This window comes from Nanorana parkeri, unplaced genomic scaffold (assembly GCF_000935625.1).
Source record: "Nanorana parkeri isolate BGI_ZX_2015 unplaced genomic scaffold, ASM93562v1 scaffold1429, whole genome shotgun sequence".
Classification (NCBI taxonomy): Eukaryota; Metazoa; Chordata; class Amphibia; order Anura; family Dicroglossidae; genus Nanorana; species Nanorana parkeri.
Window position 1 is genome coordinate 249,357 of NW_017307697.1, and position 12,793 is coordinate 262,149.

General features: G+C 42.5%; 1 protein-coding gene across 2 annotated transcripts in view; it reads left to right on the forward strand.

Moving 5' to 3' along the window:
• Positions 1-12,793, forward strand: part of LDB3 (LIM domain binding 3) — a 146,221-nt gene that overhangs the window by 32,876 nt on the left and 100,552 nt on the right. For both annotated transcript variants that reach the window (XM_018569943.1, XM_018569944.1), the window contains exon 3: positions 12,433-12,584. In XM_018569943.1, the coding sequence (XP_018425445.1) occupies positions 12,433-12,584 (152 nt within the window). The remainder of the gene's footprint in view (positions 1-12,432; positions 12,585-12,793) is intronic.

Consider the following 12,793-nt stretch of genomic DNA (forward strand, 5'->3'; position numbering starts at 1 on the left):
GGGATAGGTCTTATTTTTTTTTTAATGTACAACAATCCACACGTATTCATGTACAAAAATATGGTGATCAGGGCAATCAGGGGTGCCGTACATTTCCAAGAGCAATTTACTAACCAATCGCTGGCCAGAATGAGCGAAGCGCACTTTCACTATGGATTCCTCACAGGCGGAGTGCATTTGGTATCACTCCGTCTGTGACAAGAGCCGGCGCTATAGAGGAGGCATCGGCTTATGCGGCTCTGCTCCCTTCAGTGCCGCCTTGCTTACTCTTGCGCCGGCTTTGTTGGCACTGCTGATTCTCTCCTGCCTCTCCCGCAGCTCTTCAAGTTCCCCCTTATGCCACCACTGGCCCTGGGAATGGTCACAACTAGGTCTTATTTTCGGGATACGTCTTATATTTTAGCAATTCCCAAAAATAGTACTAGGTCTTATTTTCGGGGTAGGTCTTATTTTCGGGGAAACAGGGTATGTAATGTTTTGGAATCAGATATTTTGATAGAATTTAGGATCTATAAGGTCATGCATGCACTATTTCTTGCAATCGCACTGCACTGGAAGGCAGGGTACCACCCGTTCCAGTGCAGGCGATCGCACTGCGGGGGGGGAGGCGTGTCTGTGGTTCCTTTGAAATAAATGGCACCACCATGCCCCCTCCTCACCCAGAACGTGGATAGGGTATGATTAAGCGATCCAGTGCGTTCATGCCATGCGACTGTGCAATGAACGCACTGTATGGTGTGAACTGCCCTTAATCATATGCTGAAAATATTCATAAAAATCATTGTCATAAAAAATAAAAGTAATTTCACCTCACTTCCAGCCTGGTGACAATGTTGTTATGTTACAGAAACAGGACGTGAAGAGAAATAACCACAACAACGCCTCAGACATAAATACAAACTAACAAATCCTAGCCCTTCCAAAAAATATTCCACTTTGAGAGCTAGCATTTTAAGTATATTACTCACTATTCCAGCAATCTTCACTGTTTAGCCGTGCCCCCAGCCACACAGCCTTTGCAACGAAAATGTTGCCTCTGGGTCCTCCTCTTATGGCACATGTGTACTACAGCCCAATTCCTTCCTATTGGTGAGCCATACTCATGGCAGCCTCCAGCAATCTTGCAAAGTATGGCTAACCCATAAGAATGAATGGGGCTATGGAGTACATCTGAATACTGAGTACATCTGAGTACAACTGAGAGGCCCAGCAGTGTAATTTTGATTGCAAAGATTGTACAACACCAGGCAGGGTCACACAGTGAACATTGCTGGAACTGACGGGAATGTAAGTATTCTTATAGGGAAGCTGCACTCAGAGAGGAATAATTAAAATGACAATGGTACAGTTGTCTTTTGAAGGAAGGATTTGGTAGCAACGGTAGCCAATTACAGAAATTTGTTTACGGTTTACCATCTTTGGTAGATTTCTATTAGGTTGAAAGTCTTTGTCATGCCAAGGCTGTAGCTGAATATGTGGTAAAAAAACACGGCCGATAATAGGATAACATACCGATGCCCTTTGGAAGACCCTCAAGTCTTCATTATCATGTGTGACCTTTGAAGAATGTGTTACATGATCACCCACTAGGGAATCTAGTAGTTAGTTGGATTTTTTCTGGCTTGAAGTCAGAAATGATAGAGAGCCATGCCTGATTTATTTAGAGGCTGATAAGGGAGTAGTAGATATGTTCTATATCGTGGGCACTAGAAAAGCAATTTGTCTGCACGTGACAGATAAAATGAACACACATGCAACTGAAGAGCCCCACGCTGCACCTGCCAATAGCAGCAGGTTCTGATAATGAGTACTAACCTTTATAAATCATGAGCATTAAGTTAATGGGTGATGTTTTAGCCTAAAATTACCTTGGACTACATTAAAACAGTTACACCAAAATAGTTCTATACTTAAATACTAGAAATATAAATTATATCAGAAATGTATATAGAATTCTTATATCAGAAACATATCTGGTTTGTCATGGTCCAATGGTCCAAACAGCGGCTACAAACTATAATTGTTACTGCTACAGAGATGCAGACTAGCCACAGGTCACTCTCCTAAAATAGATATTTGACCTATAACCTTGATGTGTTATCGGGATTTTCATACTTTGTCTCAGATATCTCATACTTTCCTTGAGATTGACAAAGCATAAACCCCAAATTATGCCTCTTCAGAAATGTCTCTTCAGCATTATACTGACATGCTCAAACAAAAAAAGGTTTACTGAACAAAATAAAAGTTATGAGAGTTATAAAACACCTGAATTTATAAGCTACATATACTTTAATACACCCATTATATAAAAAGAAACCTGTCTTAAAACCACTACTTCTGAAAATTCTTGTTGCCTGACTCTCATGTTCTGTCACGCCTACTGTATGTGCACAGAGCGGATCACAACTGCGGATGGGATATACTGGCGGTGTGAAAACGGCTTCTCAGGCTTGAGTCTCAGGCGTCACTCCCAGTCTTAACGGGGAGTTTGAGACTCTTGCATCACAGCCGGTAGCAACAGAAATTAGGAGTAGTGCTATTTACTTCATAGCACGCGTCACTTAATAATAGCAAGTTAAGGGTGAGCTAGTAAATGGTTGTATCAATAGTATTCCACTGATGAACAGTTTAGCAACAGGTATTCCCACTACTATTATGCACGTGCATACACACAGCCTTGGCACAGGTATTCAGGAAAGCTGACAGTCTATATTTGCTCCAACTGGAGCTATACTTGTGGTTGGAGCAGGTGCAGGGCAGCTTTGATGCAGATCTTCGATCCAGGCAGGGCCGGCCTTAGGCCTTTAGGCGCCCTGTGCAAGAAAGCTTTACAGAGGGGATAGGAGGTGCATCACTTGCAGTATGGGGGTCCAGACAGGCTTGGTTCAGGAGGCAGCAGGCGTTTTGACTGCAATTGTGGAACGCCATGCTGCCTCAGCTGGGGCTTTAAATAGCCCAAGGACGAGGGAGGAGCCGCCGACCGGAACGAACGGCTTCCACGTTCCACCGTGGAACGCAAGGCGCTCGCCTCACAATCAGGAAGTCGAGCGGCTTCCGCGTTCCACCGTTCACAGCACCTGGTGGAACCGAGGCAGCCTGGCTCCGAGGGGAATCGTCACATGTTCTCCCTCTTGCTTTAATACTTTGAGCAAATATGCAGATAAGGACTTCTGTCTTTTGCCTAACTCAAAGACAGCCTAATCCAAAGACAGCCAACTAGACTTAAGCTGGCCATACTCTGGTGGTATGTTGTCCAAGTCCTGCAGACTCAGCAAATGTGACCAGTGTGTAGCCCTCATGGCACCCCTCCGCTCAACAACAGTCAATGTTTCAATTGACTTTTATTGAAGGACTTGGTCTGAAAATTTTTGGCGGAACAGTGGTTACATCCAGTGGAATCCAAACTGTCCGGGTATTTAGCAGCCACGGGAGTTGTGGCTTCTGAATACAATAACTTGGCATGGATGGAGGAATCTGAAGGCGGAATTAAAAAATATATATATATTAGTGTATGGCCAGCGTTACTTTAAAGGAGAACTATGGAGTGACTGGAATACACTCATCCCCATAGTTAGAGCCGACGTGTGACATTGAAACTGTCACATGTCTGCTCTATTTTTCATGAAGTGAGCGCTCACATACCGTCGCTTGCTGCACTAACCCCGCTCTGTCATTTTACTTGGCCTACCACTTCGTGGCTGAGTTGCTGTTGTTCCCAGTTGCTTCCACTGTGTTATAATACCACTAACAGTTGACCGTGGCATATTTAGTAGCAAGGAAATTTCACGGATGGACTTTTTGCACAGGTGGCAAACTATAACGGTACCACGCTTGAATTCACGGAGCTCCTGAGAGCGACCCATTCTTTCACAAATGTTTGTAGAATCGTCTGCATGCCTAGGTGCTTGATTTTATACACCTGTGGCCAAGGAGGTGATTGGAACACCTGAATCCAATGACTTGGAGGGGTGTGCCAATACTTTTGGCAATATAGTGTATGTCTCTATCACACACCATACTAGAATACTCCTTAATTTGGGTGCTGGAACAACTGGTAGATGGCGCCACAGTAATCCATAGGGAAGTTAATTTGTCTGCACACTCTTTGCTTCAGGACTTGTCTTTATTGATGTCCATTCAGCATATCAAAAGAATTAGCAGTGTTTCAGAACCTCATAGTGTCCCTTCATCAGACAAAGTGGTCATCAGACAAAGTGGAGATGAGGAGAGGGGAAGGTGTTCTGTAATCCTAACATACTTCCTGTCATAGGGTGACAATGCTGTTCCTCCACAGATACAGCATAGTGAGTGTTGTCACCCTAAGACAGGAAGTGGCAGGATCACCAGTTGAAAATAAATCACAAAAAAGAGAAGAAATTCAGCCACCACATCTAAGGAATGGTAAGCTAATGGTAATATGCACATTCTACTTTTTAAGAGCTACTTTTTTAGATTAAAAGCTGAGTTTTACTACTATATCTGCATAATGGTAGCAGATATTTTACTGAGAATAGTGACTATACAAGCAATAACTGTATTATGCAAGTTCCTATTAAAAAGCAGTCTAGCATCAACAGCCTCAAAGTCTTCTTTTGAAGTCACATTGTGATGTAAATTCCTCTGAGGTGTTTTTATTCTACAGTGAACACATTTACTAAAAGCTACAAAATAAAACAATGAACAACAGGAAGATGTTTTAATGGCAAGAAAATGCTGTGATGACAGCTCTTGGTTTGGCAATTTTAATCTTGTGAAAACATTATAAAACCGTGTATAGAAGTCTGAGAAAGTTTATCTGCTGTAAATGGAAAGAGTTTAGATAAATAGAGATCATGGCGATTCAATGGATGAATAAGTGACTCCTTGGCTGCTATGTGGCAATCATTGGGAGCTTTCAACAACAGGAAGAGGATATATCTGGTCAACCAGCTGAGTAATTAAGGAATACTAGATGGGAAAATGAGGGGAGGAATGTCCAGATGCACATTAAGAGATAAAAAAAAATGTCAACATAATCCATACTAAACGTTCATCATGACCTCTTGGAACGTTAACAACATTAAGGGAGCAAGGACATACTGTACATGCCCTACACCAATTGCACTGTCCCCCATCCCGGACTTCTTCTACCTATCCAACCCCCCCCAGAGCAAATTCTAATACTTTCCCTGTTGCAAGCTGGTTACTAAGGTAGTTTCACAAAATACTATAATCTTAGCTTTAATAAAGTCATTGCTATCACAACATCAATTTGTTCTAGAAATGGTATGTCAGTACAAACTATCACAATTGTATCATACATCCATGGAATGAAATGCTTTTTTACAAATAGATGCTTTACAAACCATGCCTGTTCACACTAATAATAGAACATCAAAATAAACTTATTAAACAATAAAACTGATGAACAAAAAGCAGCATATATATTTATGAGCAATAAATCATAGGATTGTAACAATAGTCTGGCATATCAGTAATGTGAGAGAAACAAACTGTTTCCAATCTTTAAAGACTCCAGATCCCTAGAGTGTAATACCAACCCTCCAGTAATGCCAATATTACACAACTTTCCAACTGGGTTACATCCAAAGACTAAGACAATTAGGTATTACCAGGTCTCTAGGCTAAACTGAAGAATTTCTGAGAACCAGGAAGGAATATTAGAGAAACAAAGGTCTATGAGTTGTGAAACCCAATTTGCAAAAGCTGCCTACAGACTTGATGTGATTATTGGACAGGTAAGATCAAAAAACAATCCCATTCTGTAGGCATTAGCAGACAATCTCAGCTAACTGAGCATGGGAAAATTGAGAGTGTGAAAGGTTATAGAACATTGTGCAATAACTATGGTATCTTCCAGGATTAGCCAGTGTGGAAGATGTCTGACTGTGTTCCATTCTACCAGCTCCATAGGCATCAATATGATGTATGTGCCTAAACTAGGGATGTCCCGATACCATTTTTTCAAGACCATGTTCGTGTACAAGCAGGGGTGTGGAATTCCTATCGCCCGACGCCCGGGACAGGCAGTTTCGGGCGCCGGGCGAGTAGTTTTTTAATACATTCAGCCCTGCTCCGGACAAGCAGAGCTGAATGTACAGTGGGAGCCGCCGCTCGTTTTCATACAAGTGATCTAATCAGATCACTTGTATGAAGCGAGAATCGGCGATCCTGTCCGCCCCCCCCGGTTTTCGGGTGTCCCCCGATCCTCTGGTGGACCTGTCACCACGGCACGGGAGCTCACCATAGAGCCCGCAGAGCAGACGAAGAACTTCCTTTCTTCGTCTGCTCTGTGCTATCACTGAGACCGTGGCGCTGTGATCACAGCGCCACCTGTCTCGGCTGTCAGGAACTGCACAGAACATCAGTTCTGTGTTGGAGGGCAGGTTCCATAAAGAGAACCTGTCACCTCCAAACTATCACATAGAGGATTTTAACACCATGTGATGGGAATAAAATGGAACAAACATTTTTTTTTAAGTTATAAAAAAGTAAAATATAATAAAATATATAAAAATTTAAAAAAATAAGTGACAAAGTAAAAAAAAAAAAAATTAAAACCAACTCTGCTGCCCCTGCCATCTGCATACAAATAAATACACGCATAGGAAATTGTGTGTGTGCGTTGAGTCCTGCTGCCATTTCACTGTGTGCCATATTGTGGTACCTGGGCAGCAGAACTCTCTCACACACACAATGTGCATTAAAGGGTAAGTTCACTTTCCCAGGTAATACGGGAAAATAGAATTGCCCGATCAAATCTTGCCCGATCTCTTCTACTCCCCCAGCTATAAACTTTCTGCAAACAGTCCTTATCCCGTACTGTCAAGCGCATTCCTGCCCTATGCATTTTTAATTTTACTGGCAAATTGCAAGCACTCATTGGTCAGCGTGGTCAAGTGATTGGCCGGGAAGCCAGCTCCTAGCCGATTGGCCGCCAATCAGCATCGAGCCTTCTTCCCGGCCAATCAGGTCATTAAGTTGGCATGGAGCAGGCCTCCCAGCCATTCACAATCAAGCCGGCGAAACAACATGAAGTCGGCTTCCCTGGCAGTCAGGAAGCCGGGTAGCATCTCATTACCCGCTGCCTAGCTTCCTGATTGCCCGGGAAGCCTGCTCCATGCCAACAGGTGAGTACTGAAAGCAAAATATTGGTACTCGATACTCCAAAACTGGTATTGGTGCATCCCTAGTTTTAAACTTTTAAAACTTTTTTTGTTGTATTGGGACAAGTAGATTGTCATGAAGGACAAGTAGATTTGACCCCCGCTTTAGCCCTTGGACAAGTAGTTTTTTCAAAAATTTCCACACCCCTGACAAGTACTTTCCCTCACGTACTTGCCAATACCAATTACCGATACTTTTGTTTAAAGTGACATGTGAAATTTTTTCAAAAACAATACAGACTAATGATTTTAGGTACTAGTATCTGTATTGGTTCTTCCCTAAAAGGTGGATTTTCCCTATTAGAATGTGATAACCTGCATGATAAGAAGACAGTGACATTGGCTCATGTTAAGGCTAACCTGACATGTCATATTAACTGCATGGTAAGTGTAATTATTACTGTCATTTAAACTTGCTGGATGAGTCATTAAGACTGTATTAATAGCATAGTTAAGGTTTCCATTTGCCAGCATGATCAGAATGCAGCGACTGAGGAATACACATGGCAGTGTACAGAGAGATCATACTGGAGATCTGTCACACTGGCCTGTATGGACTCGACAAGTATCGTAAACACATGGATCAGATTAACACTGGAGTGTACAGGCATCCCTATCCAGAACGCATACAGGAAAACACTGGCAACTTTCCATACATTAAACATACCACAAACATTGTACATGGTGCCCAATCAGCGCTGAACCCATTCGGCACAACAATAGCATTATTTGATTTCCAACTCATCAGTGGGCGGGAAGGGGTGCTAATGCTTATGATTAATTCCAAACTGCCCATTGTGGATAATACAGCTCCTATACAGCAACCCCATGCGCTTATCCAATGTGCAGAGGATCGCACAGCAAATCGGGGAACACGAGTCTCCTCTGCAGTTGTAGAACTCCAAGTCCCAGCATTTACAGACTGCCGGGTCTATGCTGGGACTTGTGGTATCACATCAGTTGTAGATCTACAGGTTGGATACCCCAATCTGATCTCTAGAACTGGCATGTCTTACCTCGTCTTGGTCCGCTGATGCTTCTCTGGATCAGAGTAAGTCCTGTCCACAGCTATCCCCTTATCACTGCACAATAGACAGCCAAAGCTTGTCTTCCTCCTTTTGCTCTCCCCTCCGGGAGATATAAGGCAGCTGTTAGCACGGCCACATAATAGATCAGCTCGGTGATGTACCAGCCTCTGCGGGCGCCAGGCAGGAGAAGGAGTAGATGTGGGGCCAGATCGGCGCTGTGAAAAACAGCTACCGCGAGGTCCCCAGCAGGCTGCCTGAGGTTTCCAGCAAGCGCGGGACCTCAAGCAGCCACTCTTGTTTAAAAATGTAATGGGCCAGTATCGGCCTTTAATATCGGGGGATTTTCACAAGTACTTGTGAAAATGCCCTGTATCAGCCCCGATACTGATACTAGTATCAGTATTTGGACATCCCGAACCTAAACGAACAAAAAATACATCCGATAGTTGGGTGTTGACTGTATTCTGAGGGCTTTGGCCACCTTAACCCTTTTTCAGACCAAAAAGGACTATATCTGTAACCATACCCTTTGATAATTATGTCACACTCCAGATAAAGTCACTTAAACAATATAAAATCATGCTACTAGAATCCCTCATCTTTTAATTTTCATGTTTTCTTCAGAGCAATGGATCAGGCTCATTCACAGATAGATTACCAGTTCATCAATGCTCAATTTTCCTCCCATCACAGAATAGGTTCTGTTTGTGTGTAGAAATGGTGAAAAATAATGCTGGAAATTAAACTCAGGATGGGCTCAAACATAAGGTGTAGTAGGCATGCATCTACAGGCACTATTTGGCCAAATGTACCCTTTTCCTATTTAAAGGTTCCCAGTGCTTAGAGGCAAAGTGGTGGCTTTTCCTTGCATATCAGCAACACATTTTAGTCCTTTATCAGTAGAAATAAAACATCTTATATAAGCCTATTTACAAACTTTTTACAATATTCTCAGCCAGGTTAGAATAGGGCTTAGAGTAGGGCCAGTACACCAAGGAAATGGTCTGTGTATTTGAGGTTATGTTAGCAGGGAGGTGTTGCTTTGAGTGCCAAAAGTTGTGTGCCTGCATGCTTCAGTGATGAAAACCTGGCAGGAAAATTACTAATCATGACCAATAATTTAGAAATATCCTAAACTTGCTGTAGCTGTCCTTTCCAAAGTGGAAAGGACATGGCACAACTGTGAGTGCCTATATTCGTGGCAATTTTTATTTTAAACTTTATTGAAGATATCAGGATACTTTGTTCATTTTATTAATCAAGGTCAGTGCTTATAATGTGTATAGAGCTAACGGCTAATGAAATAGAAAGGAATCACCCTTTGCATTATGCAGTGATGTTCTTGCGTGATCTGTGAGAAACAAGAAATTTAAATACCACATTGTCTTGGAAACACTAGGCATCCAATCAATCGCGTTCCTGCACTGGCTACATTTGAGACACTCATCAGCTCTCCCTATTTCTGTGTCTCTCCCTGTGCTGCTGGCCGCCTTTTGTTTGCTCACTAATTGCTATTTAAGGTGGCTCATCAAGAGATGTTAAGTAGCAAATGTATAGAACATGCACATCAAAGGCGCCCTTTCAGAAAAAAAGGTTTGAGTGATCTATTTCCAACTAGACATAAGAACATTTTTGTATGACTTAATAAAGTCCACCTGTGACAATGAGACTGTCACAGGTCGGCTCAGTAGACCGGGAGGTGAGCGAACACATACCGCCGTTCGCTCACCTCTCGATCCTGTCACGGCTCTCTGCCGTGACAGGGGGAGGGACTGGATTCCCCCTCCCCGCTCCGATCCGCCAGCGCTGACTGGCGGAACGTACGGGGGAGGGAGCGGGTACAGCTGGCTCTGCCTCTAGATAGGCAGAGCCAGCTGTAAGTCACGCAGCTGGGCGGATCCAGACATAATTGTCGGGATCCGCTGCGGTGTCTTGGTATACCGCGAGCAGCAGTTTGCGCTATACTGCGGCATCTCAGTATACCGCGAGCTACAGCTCGCGGTGTACTGTGCCTAGGGTGACGGGAGGACGCTAGTTTGTGTCCACCCGTTACCCTAAGGAGAACTATGGGGAAAAGCCTTAACCCCATAGTTCTCCTTTAATAGCATTAGTAACATTTTGATAGGGGGAAAGTGAGATTACCCACCTCTAAACAGATGAGCTTTGTAGGTCACTATTCTTTTCTTCACTCTACAGATCTGGAAACCTTTAGGTTACATAAGAGTATCTACCATAGATATATAACAAAACCATTTAAACATTGCCATCTAGTGACCGAAAATGTATACTGCAGAAGTTGTTGCTAAACAGTAATGTTTATTCTAACAATGTTACACTGAAAACTGTTATGCACAGCCTCGTCTAATGCTGTTGTAAATATCATGTCAAAGCAACCTTTCTAAAGTGGCCTCTGTGCTTCCATTGGGAGTCCAGTGTAAACTAGATGGAATGTCAGTACGTCACATAGAGGTCCAGTGTCTCCACATGTACAGTATGTCTGTGCTTAGTTTGAATGTCTCATTTTGATATATTATCATATTTATTTCATATGTCTATATACCGTTGAATATCCTCTGCTCAGGAACAACAATCATCTAAATAAAATTCCAGCTTCAGCCAAGACTTTGTTTTGTTTTCATTTTAAATAGCGTGTGGAAGGATGAGAACCTCTGTCAACTTTTTATGTTGTATCTATCCTTGGTGTCAGACACAACAGGAAGTGAGGGGAATTCCCACCAAATGGGACGCAGGCCTTAATAGAATTACATTCCCTAATAAAGTGAGGGAAATTTAGGACCATCCCTCTAAAGGGAGGCAGACAGAATTTAAAGCCTGACATACATGCTAGGCTTTCTTTCCTATAGACAAAGCTTGAAGTCTAGAGTTGGGCTCTTTAATAAAAGCTTGAACATTCCATGTAATGGTTGGAGCAATGCTCAGTGTGCACCGGTGTTCTAACATTAAAAATCACAGGTTTTTCTTGTCGCATGCACATACTATGTTGTGTACAGAGGCAAAATTATGATTGGTGCATTTGTAAATATTTAGATCTTGTGCATCCTACTGAAAACCTAAAGTTCAAATGAATCTTGCTTTGGACTTTAAGGCTTCAGTTTAAATCAGCTTAATACATTTCAGGCACATCAAAACAAAAGGCTTTCAATGTCTTAGAGTGTTTTGTTTCTAAAAACAAAAAGCCACAGCATGAGTAGAAAAGCCTATTCACTGCAAGCATGGTGCAGAGTGGGACCCTTGCTCTTTGTGTGCAAGCAGTGATCCACACTGCTGAAAAAGGCTTAAAGTTCTGCAATCAACAAAGCTCATGCTCACCAATGATTTGAGAGCTCAGACTGTGACTGAGCATGGAGTGCGTTGGACCTCTGTAGAGAGAGAGCAATGATCCCACTCTGCAGCATGCTGAAAGGGGACAGGCTTTTCTATGCAGGCTGTGGCTGTTATTAAATAGAATAAACTGTAATCCTTTGCACACTTTTTTTATTAAATCACTATGGAATGTATTTAGCTAACTTAAACTGAAAGTGCAATTGGACTTTAATATGCATCCTTACCTATTTATTAAGCAGATGTGCTGATCCACATTACCCATCCCATTTGGCCTTTAAATGTACACCCCAATCCGACTGAAAATTAAACATTGACATGCTTACAGGGAAAACAAGCTTTCTGCTCAGTGCTGGTGATGTGAGAAACTTTGCTTGTGATGCAAGAGAGCTGATCCCAAGCACACGCACAGTGTGAATACAAGTATTGAAAATAGTTGTATGACTCTGTGAGGTGCACTCTGGATTCTGCGGTTGAATACAGAGAACTCTGATTAAAGGGAACAAGGGCTGGTAAAATGGAGGCCGCAACTGCTGATCTGTCTTCCCTTCACTTGCTGAACACTTGTTTCAGGTGAGTGACTCAAAGTATTAAAGTCAGAGACAGCCAGGCAACTAGTATTTATCCAAGGAGGTCAGTAATGGCAGCCTCCATATTTCTTTCAGTATAGGTTTCCATCAAGATAAACCTAGTGGAGTTTCTGACTTTAGTAGAGCTGCACCATTTGCTGGATAGCATTATCATTATGCTGGATCTCACAGTGACCAGTCCCTTGACTGTCACAAATGAGCAGGTTACATTTAGAAGATACACACATTCAAGATGAATGCTATTCATTTCATTAGGATGTACTGCACCTTATCTTCTCTTTCTTCTTTTCCATTTTTTTCCAGGTAACTCCTGGCAGCAAAGCAGCACAATCCAATGTAAATCAGGGAGACTTGGTGGTGGCCATCGATGGAGTAAGCACAGATGGCATGACTCATTTAGAAGCACAGAACAAGATCAAGTCAGCCAGCTACAACCTGAGTCTCACCGTACAAAAGTAAGTCAGCTTTTGCTGGAGAGATAGATGTAAACACCATGTGAATGCATGGCTAATGAGCCTATTCAGCTAATTATGTTTGGCTGTCTATAAAGTTACAGTTTGATGGTGCAATCTTTATACAATTTTCTTAGGGTTTAGCAGAATTGTATGTACTGGTAGTGTTTACCAAAATAAATCAATCACAGCCCAATTAGAGCCCCCCCCCC